The 13,948-nt window shown below is 42.5% G+C and overlaps 1 protein-coding gene across 2 annotated transcripts in view; it reads right to left on the bottom strand.

Annotated features, from left to right (window-relative positions):
* adgrl3.1 (adhesion G protein-coupled receptor L3.1) overlaps positions 1–13,948 on the bottom strand; it is a 121,852-nt gene that overhangs the window by 47,950 nt on the left and 59,954 nt on the right. For both annotated transcript variants that reach the window (XM_030055249.1, XM_030055239.1), the window contains exons 6-7: positions 13,761–13,775; positions 11,733–12,521 (exon numbers count right to left, since the gene is read on the bottom strand). In XM_030055249.1, the coding sequence (XP_029911109.1) occupies positions 11,733–12,521; positions 13,761–13,775 (804 nt within the window). The remainder of the gene's footprint in view (positions 1–11,732; positions 12,522–13,760; positions 13,776–13,948) is intronic.

Below are 13,948 nucleotides of genomic sequence, written 5' to 3'. Positions count from 1 at the left end.
ATGACATTCATCTTTCAATTTATTTATTATCTTATCAAGTATCTTCAATTATTGAGAGCACTTTTACTACGCAGCTGATTAACACTGTTTTTGGAATGAATCTAAATCTAGGCCAAGCTATTCCATCAATCAGAGCAAAGAGTCAGTGGTTGCATGAAGGTAAACAAACTCAAAACATCTGAGAAGTTGTAGAATAATGTAGAAATATTCCCTAACGTGGATATAAAATTTGAACAAGAAGTTGCACTCCCAGATAGGAGCTGCTCAAAATAAATGGCTTAATATTTCCACCAAAATTTTGCCACCAACTCAAAAAATCAATTCCATGGTATTTTGTGTAATGAGCACAGTATGCAAGATTTTTAAATGCAAAAATACACCCTTGCTATCAGTCTAAATCAAATCAGTCCAATAAAGTGCTGCAACAGTAAAAAGCGGCCACCCTATTTAAGACCCTATAGATTTACGCGATTTTCACAAATTAATTTCAGATATCAGGAATGGTAAGTAGCAGAAAATCGTCTCTTTGCATAGTGAAATTGAAATTTAAGCACAAAATACTGTGCAGAGGCAGCTAGACTCAACAACAATGGCTGAAGCTGCTGCATTTTTCCCCCGGCCACCACCACTTCAAACTCCCCAAAATTCACCAGTTATTTCATGCTGCCACCATTAAAGTGTGAATTGTCCTGAAACATCTTGAAAGGACAATTCCAACATAATTTGAGTAAAGACTCAATCATTTTATATCCCTTCAGTGTAAATATTAGTATTTTTACAAGTATACACCACAACTAAAGATATCAATTTCACATGCATCTCAGGCTAATTTGTAGAAGTACATCTACTCTGGAACTGTACTTAGTCAAGTTTTGAGGCATTGGCACTTTGAATATTTCCACATTTATACTTTTACTGCACTGCATTCCAGATGGAAATGTAGTTTTTACCCCTCTACATTAATCTGATGGGTGTAGTTACTTTGCAGAGGAAGGTTTTACTGGCAAAACATAAAATAAGCTATGATGTGTTTTTAGAGTTGAAACTAACCAGCAGTGACCTACTGTATATAGAGTGGATAGACCTACAACATTGAAATACTTCTTACAGGCTAATGCATCCACTATTTAACACCCTGAATGGAGCCATTCTTCACAATAACTGCTTTTCCTTTCATACTTTACATTTTACTGGTAATACATACAGACTTTTACTTATATAACATTTTAAATGCAGGAACTTTACATTTAATGGAGCTTTTTTTTCCATTATGGTGTTCTTGCTTTTACTACAGTCAACCATTTGAGGACTTTTTCACCACTGGGTAATGTGTGTAATTTTGTTTCCATTACTGTGATGTTCTACACTATGGGTAATGTTTGATACTGTCACTTCTTGATGTGTGTGTAAGAGTGAAGGAAAAGGTGTAAACTGGGGAGAGGTAGGTGTGTGAGAGTGTGGATCCACAGGGGTGGATAGTGGGTGGGAGAGTGTGTTTTTATATTATTTATTGTGAACTAAAGATGTTCTTTCCCATGGATTTTAAGTTAGATGTTTAATTAAAGAACATCAAAAGTCTTCCTCTCTCTCTCTTTCTCCTTGCCTCTCTGTCTGCCAGTCTTGTTGACTGACAGCCCGGCAACATCCCATTCTTCCCGTACATTCTGTTCCTTTCCCTTACAACTCAATGGACTGTTTCCGTACCTAAACTGTGCTGCTCCCATTCCTGAATCACTCCCACCCTGCCTCATGCATTCTCCACGGAACATCACCATCAATCATGCGTGGCAGCAGTGGCCTAGGGACTCGCTGTCAATCTGCCTGTGTATGTGTGTGTGTGAGTGTGCACATGCATGTGTGTGCTCATGAAACAGAGTGTGAGTGTCTGTTTATCTGCACTAAAACAGGAAGCTCCATTAGAGGCTGTGCCACAACAATAGAGGAGTAACGATGTGTGTGTGTGCGTGGATGTGTGTGTCTGGGGTTGATGTTTGCTGTCATTCGAGTGCAGGGCAAAAAACATGGGGGCTGGCAGCTTGGGGTGAACACAAAAGCCTGCGAGCATAACAGACAAGTGGCCACAGCGCAACACTACCCGGTCACCATCTCTCTCTCTTTCTCTCTCTCTCTCTGTGTCAATCTCTCTCTCTCTCTCTCTGCCATTCTCCTCACATTTTTCTGCCAGATTCGATCTCTATATTCCAACTCATTACTTTCTCTCTCTCTCTCTCTTACTGTCACATTCTTTATCTAAGTCCAGCTATTTCCATCTCTATATTTCAACTTAACACACTCTCCTTCTTGTTTACTTCTACTAAGTTGTTCTTTTGTCCTCCTTAATTCACTCTCTCACCATTATGTACACCAGAAAGAATAGCAGCGCATAAGATGATGAAGTGGCCTCACTCAGGATGCTGTAAAAGGTGCTGCAGGGACCTACATGAACATGACATAACAGCTTCATGAAACATTTATGCAGGAAAAAAAGGCTAGGGGTTGTACTCATGAGGGCTGACATATCTGCCTGTGTTTAAGCTTAGGAAGCCCTGAGGAAAATGCGCTATGACATCCTCATGATGTCACCTCACCTAAATGTTGTGTTCTTCGCCGACAAGGGGCACATTAAAAGGAAATACAACCACGAGTGCATGCCTGTGCAGTCTTAATAGTTCTGCACTGCATTCATGCCCCGCACACATATGTGGGTGATGGTGTGATGCACACATGTGAGAAAATCATCACTTTTCACATTATGGGCCAACTCCTTCCACAAGGAAATCCTGTAACAAGGATGCCTGTCCCATAGCGACACTCTGTTCTACAGCTGATGCCATCCAAGAGGCCATGCATGCACACAAGAGATGTGTCAGATTTTCAGCATGCTGTTTTTTTTTTTTAATTGTTTCCCAATGTAAACATGTGCCAGATGGTGTTTTTACATTGTGCCACATCTCGCCGTTTTTAAACGCAGAGAGCTGCCGGTGTTCCTGTTTTTATGACGGAATGCAGCCAGTTGGCCACTGCTTTTGTTGAATTGCCTTCAACTACTGCCCAGATGCACCACTTACTGCCGTCTGTTTCCGAACAAGCAAACAATTACAAAAGAGAAGGGGTGGGACAAATATGTCCAAAATGTAGGACGAGAATTTAATCAAAGCGGTTATGATTTAAGATCAAAAAGTTGGCATAACGTAGCAGGAAGAGAGAAAAAAAAAAAAAAACAGAGGGAGATATGCTTGTCAATGGGCGTTTTTGTGGAATCACTAAAAAAATCTCTGTATTTTGTTTGTTAAGTGTTACTGACAGCTCAGCTAACATGCACTTTATCAACAACTGCAGTCAACTGCTCGCCCAGTGACTCCTTGCTTTTAAATGATGTTGGGTCCCCACTACAGCTGGCGTTGTGTCTTGTGTTTTTAGCATGGAAGCACAGCTGGTGCTCCACCCTGAGGAGAAAGCAATGCTGCAGTACTAAGGCTGGACAGATAAGACTTCCACCATTCTATTCTATTCTATTCTATTCTATTCTATTCTATTCTAATGTGTTTGTCTCCATGGCCTGGTGCATGTGAACAGCCCAGGGAATGGTGAGACAATGGCAGGCTGGCAGTAAACTGGTTCCTGGAGTTGTCTATCTGTCACCACACTCGAAGGGCCATAGAGACACTGTCAATCAGCCAGGGACGCCAACACAGGATCATCTGACATGCAGACAGACACTGTGCATATCTGTGTGTGTGTGTGTGTGCGCAGTGATGGGGGAGATATTTATGTGGGTAAAACTGCCTGTCTCTGCCTGCGCTCTGTTGCCGAGAATGCTCTTGTTGACTTCCCACTTGGTAAACAGAGGGATCGTAAGTCTACAACACAGAGGTAGAAGACAGGGGAGAGGAGAGGGAAAACGAACTTCCCCTGGCAACTTTCCCACATCTTCAGAAACATCTACTGAATATACTCACCACACAGACGCTGAGAGAGAAAGAGAGAGAGAGAGAGAGAGAGAGAGAGGCGAGAAACAGAGATGGAGAGAGGAGGGATTTGACTTACGAGGAAAGTTGCACAAAACTAAAAGGCGGTACTTTGGTATACTCAATTGCTTTTCTTAATATGCAGGATGATGCCTTTTACTTTCTTTGCAGTGTTTTCAAAAAATTACTTTCTCCTTGCCTCCGCACACGCACACGCACACTGACACACAAACACACACAGTCCTGAACAGTGGGGAGGGATGGATCCAGAGGGGTAATAGCAGAATGATAATCTGACTGAAGGGCACAAAGCTTTCTAGGCTGGATAGGAGAACAGACATCCAATAGGGCTGCATACTGAGATAACGTACTGCCCCTATGGTGGGAACACACACACACACACACACACATGCACACACACACACACACACACACGTACACCCACACACACCCACACACACACACATTTACTTTTTCCTCACTTATGCACAACGCAACACACACACGCACACACACACACACACACACACACACACACACAGGGCTTGTGGCGAATAGCTCCAGCCTGCTGATAAGACAGAATGGAGCACTTCAAAGCAGTGATACTTAGAGATAGAAAACAACCTCAACTAATAGAGCCTCCCTCAAAATGGCTGCCAGGCACCACCAAGTTCCACAGCTAATGTTTCACATACAGAGACACGACTGCTCAACTCCAGTTGCATAATCATGCCATCCCTCTGTAAAGGTTGGAGTCACCTGCAGCAACTTTAGCAATTACATGCTTCTTCCTTAATCAGGGAGAGTTCCCTTGTTCAAAGCAAAAAGCAGATGCGACGGACCAATATTTTTTCTGTTTATTATAGGAGAAAATATTTGCATCAGCACATTCTCATGTTGAGGCCGAGTCTCACAGTCCATATTGTGCCACCCCATGCACTGAATGTATGTGAGCCAAGCCTGTGAGACTGTCACAAGGGATATACCTGCACGGGTATTCATACCATCATTACAGTATTGTGATAAAGGATGTAGCCTCTGGCAAGTGATCCTCTGGCTATTCAGAGTGTGGCTGTCCACAGTTTATCATCAAAGGAATCATGGCTGATCATCTAAACACATTTACACGCAGGAGTGTCACCGCTTTGCTGCCCTACTGCACATTTCATATATTTTTATCCCCTACAGTACGTGTGTGTGTCTGTCTGTCTGTTTATACCACTAGACCTCTCAGCCTGCATTTCTGGTGCACAGTTATGACCGTATCATGAAGAACCTCTTCTGCTTGTGCTGATTCAAAACCTTTGAAAAAAACATTTGTTCAAGCTACTTCCCCTCCCTTTCTTCATTCACCGTCTAGCTCACTCGACCACCAATGCTCTAACCCTCAATCTCTCTTCAGATACTACAGGCCCTATCAGCCTAATATTTTTTCACCATATTGTGGCTGTGGCTTTAAGACATGCATTGTGTTTTTTTCTTTTTTTTTGAGTTTATAAAAGATACTGCTTCCAAAGAAAGTCAACAGAACACAGAGCAGACACACATAGGCACAGACAGAGAAAGGTGGGGTGGGGCAAGCTGGTATGTGTGCGGTGACACACTGAGTGAGTGACCAAGTGTGTCTCTGTGTGTGTGTCATTTTTCAGAGAGAGAGAGAGAGTGAGAGAGAGAGAGAGAGAGAGAGAGAGAGAGAGAGAGAGAGAGAGAGAGAGAGAGAGAGAGAGAGAGACCATAGTAGTAATTTTGAATTTCGCTGTTTTAGTTCATATTCTCCTTGAAACAGTTGCAAAAGCCATATGACTTCTGGCAAAGTGCCAGAAATGGCCAATGGAAACGGTTGGTGAGTCATAGTTTCCTGAGCACTTTATAATGTGTGTAAAACAGTGAAACAAATACAGAGAGAACAAGGAGAGGCTAAACTTGAGAGGCTTTGGGAGTTTTTCGATATATTTTCTATACTGTACTGTATTATATTTGAATCACACAGTAACTTAATTTGTAATTTAAAAAGCATTTGACAACACAATTATCTGCTGCGTCTCCGAGTTTAGCTCAGGAGAGGAGAAACGCCTCCTCTAGTCTAATATGAAACTAAATAAACCCCGGGGTAACATGCTCCCCTCAGCGCTCTCTTCTGTATTTACTTCCTGCAAGGCCACGGGTTTCCCATTCACTCTGTTGTCCTGGCTAGGCCTGCTTAATTTGGCATCTGCTGTTTGGCAGAAGAGTAGTAGTTCGGAGGCCAAAATGCACGCAGAGGGCCAGGCTGGGGCAATCCAATCGATGAGGACACACTGCAGGCAAAGAACAGGTGCATAAGAGTCTGTGAAGCTCAGTTCAGTCTCTGCTGAGACGGCTGTGTCGTAATCTATTTGGGAGAGAAGAGGAGATGGAGAGGGAGGGAGAGGGCGGAGCGGGAGGAGATGGATCATGCAGGTGGAGGAGAGGGTTGGACTGAGAGAAAGAGGGACGTATATCTACAGAAAAGAGAGGAGGAAACATCTAGCTTTCTTTTCTTTTCCTTTCTTTTCTTTTTTTGCACATTGATGGAAACCATCAAACATTCCTCTCCTTGTCAATTTGTGTTACTGTCCAGGAAATGCTTTCTGCAGGTAAGTGCAAATGCTTCACAACAATTCAGGTTGGGATTTCTTTTTATCATCATTTAAATACCAAGAAATTATCATTACATACTCTGAAGGATTTGATGCTGACCTTTTTATTTTAAAATACAGCAATGACTAAAATCCAATAAAGAGCAAATACATTGCCCTAATACTAGGGTAAATTTTTACATATGATATGCTCATTCATTTTACAGCGATTTTTATTTTGCATGCTATATGTGGTTTTGAGTCCAAAATTAGAAGTATAAAAGTTTGTGCTTTTAAACTGTTGAACCTCTGAAAATTGAGTTAAATAAATGGCAAAACACACAACCTAACACACACCCTGCAGTGCAGCAAGCCAGGAGTGTGCTGAGGGTTAACGAAGTCAGTGATCTGGTGAAAGAAGGTCTCTACTCTAAACCATTAAGGCCTGTAATTCTCTCCACTCCAGCCGGGTTTCCAACATTTCCTGCACTACTTAGCGCTGCTGCTTGATTGCAATCTGGTGCCAAAGAAGGAAGAGCAGGGAGAGGAGATGAAATAAGTGGAGAGGAGAGGAAAGGAAAGGAAAGGAAAGGAAAGGAAAGGAAAGGAAAGGAAAGGAAAGGAAAGGAAAGGAAAGGAGACGAGACGAGACGAGAGGGCTTTGAGAGGAGGGAAAGGAAAGGAAGGGGTGGGGGTAAAGACAATACTGACTCCATGCTCAACTTCCTTAGGAAATAGAACATTGTGATTTTAGCCATTAAGAGTTCAAAGGTCAAGCTCTGAATTTCCCTATTCTGACAGGGTGGCAAGTAGAGGTTATCCCTCCGTAACTATGTACTGCAAGTCCATATCTGACTATTGCCTAGCTAAGTTTGAGAATGGCATCTCTGATATTTAAAACTTCTCCCTGAACTTTGACAGTGGCTCACTGTGACACATGAAGACAAAACATTAAAACTGTTTATAAATGAGAGAATTTACATAATGTTTCAACTCCGTCTGATTAACTTCATGTCACTGTTTGACAGGGCAGAAATGATCTCTGCACCGAGCATTTTCATCGTTACACCGCCTTTCCTTCTGTGGCAAATTCAGTTTGTTAGCTCTGTCCTGCTAAATATGCAATTAGAGTGTCTCACCTGAAATAAAACAGATATCACGGCATAAGGGAGAAAGATGCAGCAAGAGAACGTATATGAGACTTGAAATGTGTGAAAAGTTGTACCAAAGAGGAAGAGAAAAAAAATAACAAAGGAGCAAGACAGAGAGAAAGGCGTGTGTGGGGGGTGAGATAGGGAAAGAGAGCGAGAGTGAGAAAGAAAGAGAGAGAGAGAGAGAGAGAAGGGGAGTGAAGAACAAGACTGAAAGAAAGATGTGTGCAGCATGTCTAGATCTATTCAGCTTTAGCCCTGTTTGCCCCTCCCCTCCCGAAGATGCAGATAACATGAATAATTTTGTGACTTTGTTGGGGAAACTTTCTAAAGTGTGGCAAGACAGACTGGAGGTGATAAATTATTCAAGTGTTTCATCGGAGCCATGCCGCTTGCGTAGGGCAGGCCTCTATAATATGCATGTAAGAAGACATGATGAAACAACTCCATAAACAGTACAGAGTGAGTGAGGGTTGAGGGAGTGAGGGAAGGGAGGAGGGGGAGATGCAGAGACAAGTGACTTTGACTCCGACTTCATGGATGCATTCATACACTAGGCTTCTATAATATATACATCTGAGGACACTTGATGAAATAGTGTTGTATGAGTAAAGAAAGGGGTGGGAGCAGCAAAGGAGGGCAGAATAAGAGGGAGAGAAAAGGAAGAGAGAAAAACAGTGGAAAACAACACGAGTGGAGAGAAAAACAGATGGGGGAGTGGAAATACTGGAATATTTTGCCACATATATATGTGTGTGTGTGTCCGTGCGAGAGAGAGAGAGAGAGTGGGAGAGAGAGACGGACAGACAGATGGGTTAACAGACAAAGAGGCAGCACACAAACACTCATTTGGAGGAAACAATAAATGCAGAGAGGCAGTTCACTTTCCCTCTAATTATCAAGGGAGGAGGAATATGCATTTCAAAAAGATCAGTGTCTGCCGCATGCTGCATTAACAGTCAGATGGAAGTACTTGTGAATGAACCCTCAAAGTATATGTATTTGTCTGAGATGAACTGAACTCTATTTCTGTCTTTCCCATTGAAGTTCAAATGCTGATACTCAAAGCAACCCGTCTAATAAAGTATCTTAGAACAGGACACTTGAGCTTTGTTCAACTTTGTGTGTCGGCAAACACACGTATGTGCATGTCAAAGTGATCATTTTCAGATGTGTATCCTGAAGAATGAACCACCAGTTGCAAAAGTGCAAATATCTCAGAATGACCTTATTCTGAACTATCCAATCAGGCACATTTGATAGCCAGTTGGACAGACACAACAAAATAACTGATGCTCTCTGAGTCGTACCCCAATTACACTTGGTCCTCAGAGGACAACCTCGGCCTTGTCTTACTCCATGGCCCAGTTCCTCCCTCAGTTTACATCTTTAAGAAGCAGATATGAGCCAAGGCAAAGACAGAAACAAGCATTAAGCCACAACAGTAACGAGTGGAAAACCTCAGTCTTCCTTGGCCTGCTTCCCTGAACTGACTGAGAAAAAAAACACCTGGACAGGAATATGATGAGTTTGATGACCTTTCGTGAGTCTCTCTACTATGCACTCACTATCCAATAAAGCAACATCAAAGACAATCTAAATGGAAAAACACCTTGGCTTTGTGTATAGCTAACAGTTTTATCTGTATTTGGACAAGTGTAGAAAAAAACACGCCATATATTCTAAAGTTTGAGTTTCTAGGGATTGAGGGAAAACACAAAAACACAAAATGACTTCAGTGCATCGACTTGTCTCCTTTTTTTTGAAGAACGAGAAAACCATGTAGTTGAGGTAGTTAATTTATTCCTTGTCTTCATTGAGTGAGGGAGCAGAGCGAAGAAGAGAGTGGGGGAGCAGAGCAGCATCATTGATTGTATGTATTTATCTCCCCCTGGTCAGCAGTCTGGCTTGTTGCTGTCCTCTGGAGGTCGTTCTCTACATTGAATCCCCATTGATCTCCTCTTTAGAGCCTCTTGAGACATCTAGAGCTCCATTATAAGAGTGATCAAACTCTCACGAATACACCGGTAAACACAGACACACACTCATGCATAGACAAACACTACACAAACTCATACTGTAGGCATTAGCAGGTACTCCTATACACCTGCACACACACAGTCAGACATGTGATTACACACAAGCAGAAGTATTATCTATTACCGGTGCACAGCTGCACGGACACACATGCTAAAATACACCATGACCTTGCGTTTCACACACATACTGATCGGTGGAAACCAAGTTTAATACTGTCCTCCTCTATAATTCCTTGTACTGTGTCTCCTAACTGTGTGTAAGAGCATGTGTTAATTCAGACATCATTTAATAAGACATGCAGCCAGACTGCCTTGACCACTCCATAGAAAGGTGTTGAAAGGCAATTAGACTGGGCAAATAGCCCTTCAGGCTCCAGGGGCTTAGGGCCTTCCATCCAGAGATGGGAGGTGGGGTTGTCTGCCCTCACACCAGAGCTGAGAGCAGCTCACTCTGGGTTAGAGATCACTTAGTTCCTCCTCCCTCTGCTCCTCCATCTCAGACACTCCTGGGTGCATTCAAAAGAAATGCATTACAATTTGGTCAGTGGCTGGGGAAGCTGTAGAGCAGGATGGTAAGTGGTAAAAGGCATTTGCAATATGTGTGCTATAGTTACCATAACATCACTGAAGATGTTCTTTTATAAGAATAAAATCAGCATGGGAGTCCTGAAGGTTTCACTGTGAACTATTTGGCTGGCTGGAAAAAGAGGGAACCGTCCCACAAACAGCAGCTCTGCAAACATCTGTAAAGTCAGCGGCAGTGGTATTTTCCGAGGCCAAAGTTTCAAAGGCATAGCTCTCTCAAATGTTTTTCTTGACTTCTAAAAACATACAGATGCCATGGAGGGGGGGGGGGGGGGGGGGGGGGGGGGCTGACCCCTTACTGTCAGCAAACACAGAACAGTGAACCATGACAGTACAGATGGTTCTCTTAATTTTTTTTCATTTTTTAGAGTTATTTTGCTGAATTAATTATTGGAGGAAGATGAGGGGCTGTATGTATCCCTTATGTCACCAGAAAAAAAATGCATTTATCATTTCAATAAATATATAAATGCATTACAAATATGATAATGTACTTCATGTTAGAAATATTTTCATACACTTTAAATTACCTCATATCCCGAACCAATTAATTTTGTGAGGCAAACTGCTAAAATCAGCACTCCTTTTCTAAGAGTATTAGCCTCATGGTCCTAAGTGGTGAGGATGAAAAACCATAAAGCAAAAAGAAATTAAAGGACACGTTCACTATTTTGGAACCAAGGTCCTATTTAAAAATTATCTGGCAACATCCTCAGACAAAGAGATCATTCCAGCAGTCACTTCAGTATTAGTAGCCTGGTACTGGTGTGCAGCAGGCTCCTGCTCAGCTACAGCAACTAATCACGCAATTGTAAACGAATTTGAAAACCAAAGATAACTGCTTTTCCAAAATGGGAAGATTGGTGTACGCTCTCAGAATGTTCTCCTGAAAAAGTGTTCGCAAACCGCTCCTTAAATCAACAGAACTGCTCCGTTTGGAACAGAATTACTTTATTTCACAAACACTACCTTTCAAACTGTAACCTTCTGCGCTTTAACTAGACTGCAGAGTCCTACATGGAATCAGCCAAAACAAGTCCCAAAAGAATAGTACTGCCTAAACCCATAACTGCTCAATTTACAATACCTATTTTCAGGAGAAAATTCTGAGATCGGTAAAGAGTCTACACCGATCTTGCCACTTCAGAAAAGCAAAGTTACCTTAGGTTTTCAAACTCATTTAAGATTGCCTGACTGACCGCTGTGGTTCCTGAGTGGGAGCCTGCAGCACATCGATATCAGGCTCAATACTGAGGCCAACGGTGAAATAATGGTCTCTACATCTGAAGATGCCAGATTATCTGCAAATAAGGCCTAGGCTCCAAAATAGCAAACCAGTTCTTTAAGGAAGACACGAGGAAGAAGAAGAACCGTGTGGGAGATGGAGCCTACCGTTGTTGCCAAAGTCCAGTGAATACTTGACCACGTGGTAGTTATTCCACACGTAGAGCAGGTTGTCTCTAGGGTTGTAATCCACCGCAGCGATGTACTGGTAGGAATTAGGGAACGGTATGCTAACTGCCGTCTCCTTGCTCTTATCAGTGTTGTACATGTAGTCGATTTTGTTCCCCGTCCCCTCATTGTCGTCATCTTCGTAGACGGTTTTGACCACGTACAGGACTCCACAGATCATGAACGCGTTGGAGGCGGTGCGTTTGTCGTAGCTGGTGTCCCAGGAGCCCTCGATGCGCAGGGTGTAAGGGTTGAGCTGGCTCACCACTATGCGCCCATTGTTCTGCTCTGTGGCGTAGATTACCCAGAGCCCATTTTCATCAACTGCTAGGTCAATGTCCGACTTGCCCCCCCAGCGATAAGGCGAGGTGTCATGGTAGTTGGCGTTGGCGATGATGGCCTCACCACTCTTGATGCGCGTGCGAAGGTCAAACTTAACAATGTTGCGGGTGCGCTCCTTGTTGAAGAAGAGCGCACCATCGTAGACGACAAAGCCTGTCCCATCCACGCGATGCGGGAGCTTGTAGGTGGTGGTGGGACGGCCTGCGATGAAGTCCTCCTTGGATGAGTACTCTGTCAGTGTGTCTGTGCGATAGGGAGTCCAGGGCATGTAGTAGATCTTGTCGGAAGCCTGCAGCGGGTCTTTGCACCAGGCGCCGGACTGATGGTCAGACTCAAAGAGATGTTCGCTTTGGTACACCCCTCTCAGAATGCCAGGGCAGAGAAACACTGAGGGATAAATGACAAAATTTACACATTACAAAAAGATAAATCTTTATGCAGTCTCTGTAAATGTCAAATATTCTCTGTTCTCTAGTTTTTACGAGAGGTTATCCACAGTACCCACAAAATATTATTTATGGTCTTTTTTCATTGTGTATTAACTTAACTCTGACTCTTAACTCTGACATCAGTATGTGATGATGATAAATGACAGGGGTATTGTGTTGCACTGTACATTAGGTGATGTATTTTCTTTGTTGATTGTAATGCATAGCAACATCATGCATCCTATTCAACAGATAATAGCTTTCTCTTGCAGCTAAGAGGAAAAGAAAAAAAAAGGTACATTTTGTTCTACTTCCCCTTTTCCCTCTATTCCCATTTCTCCCTCCCTCCCTTGCTCCTCATTAGTCTCCTAGCTCTTTCTTCCTTTCTCTTTCTTCTATTTCTGTCAGAAACCACCAAGTGTAAAGCTGTACACGTCTTTTATCCCCTGCTGTTTCTGCAATTGTTCCAATAATTCATTTCCCACTCCATGCTCAGTATTCCCAACTTGGAATACTGGGGTCATGTTTTATGACTGATGTGGGAGAGGTAGTAAATTCTGGGAAGCCGGAGCGACCGGAGTCACTCTAGCTTCCCAGAATAATGTGGACTTCCCAGAGTCATGGGGACTTTTGTAATTTCACTGGTATGCTGTCACACACACACACACACACACACACACACACACACACACACACACACCAGACACACACAAAAAGCAAGAGAAGGGCCAGATGTGCATTGTGGTTTTCCCATTCACCTCAATAATTTCATTCCAGATTTTGCTCAGGGGATTGTGAATATTGACAGAATTATCAAGGGCTATTCACAGGAATGATCATTTTTTATATTCTGGTAAACCATTTCAAATATTAAATGTCAGTGGGATTTTCTCTTCATTGGCTTATCGTAAAAAAAATATTCTCTACCCTTGCAAAGTTTGTTAAGTGACATTCAGAATGAACCATGAAATTATTTAGGCCTAGAGTATGCCTAATGAGAATCAGTGTCTCTAAATTGCCTCTATACGCTGAGATCACACTGTCTTAATATAGCAGCAGTTAGTTTGAAAGAGATGTCATTCTGTCACTAGGTACAAAGCGCTTCAGGCGTTGGCATCATAAAATGACACTCAACCTCAGATTGTGTGTTTGTGTGTGTGTTTGTGTGTGTGTGTATGTGTGCATCTTGCAGACTTACCTTTCTGTTCAACTTCTGCCCATGCCATAGGTGAAAAATTTGAAGAATGTACAGAGAGAGAGAGAGAGAGAGAGAGAGAGAGAGAGAAGAGACAAAAATAGATTAATGATGCAATAATAAGGAAATCATGATAATACAATCTTGGATCTCCATAATCGTTCTCATATTTCATCCTAACCTTGTGAGAG

The sequence above is a fragment of the Myripristis murdjan genome, chromosome 1 (genome assembly GCF_902150065.1).
Source record: "Myripristis murdjan chromosome 1, fMyrMur1.1, whole genome shotgun sequence".
Lineage (NCBI taxonomy): Eukaryota > Metazoa > Chordata > Actinopteri > Holocentriformes > Holocentridae > Myripristis > Myripristis murdjan.
Note: the sequence above shows the minus strand (reverse complement) of the source record. Positions and strands in the feature narration are given on the sequence as shown.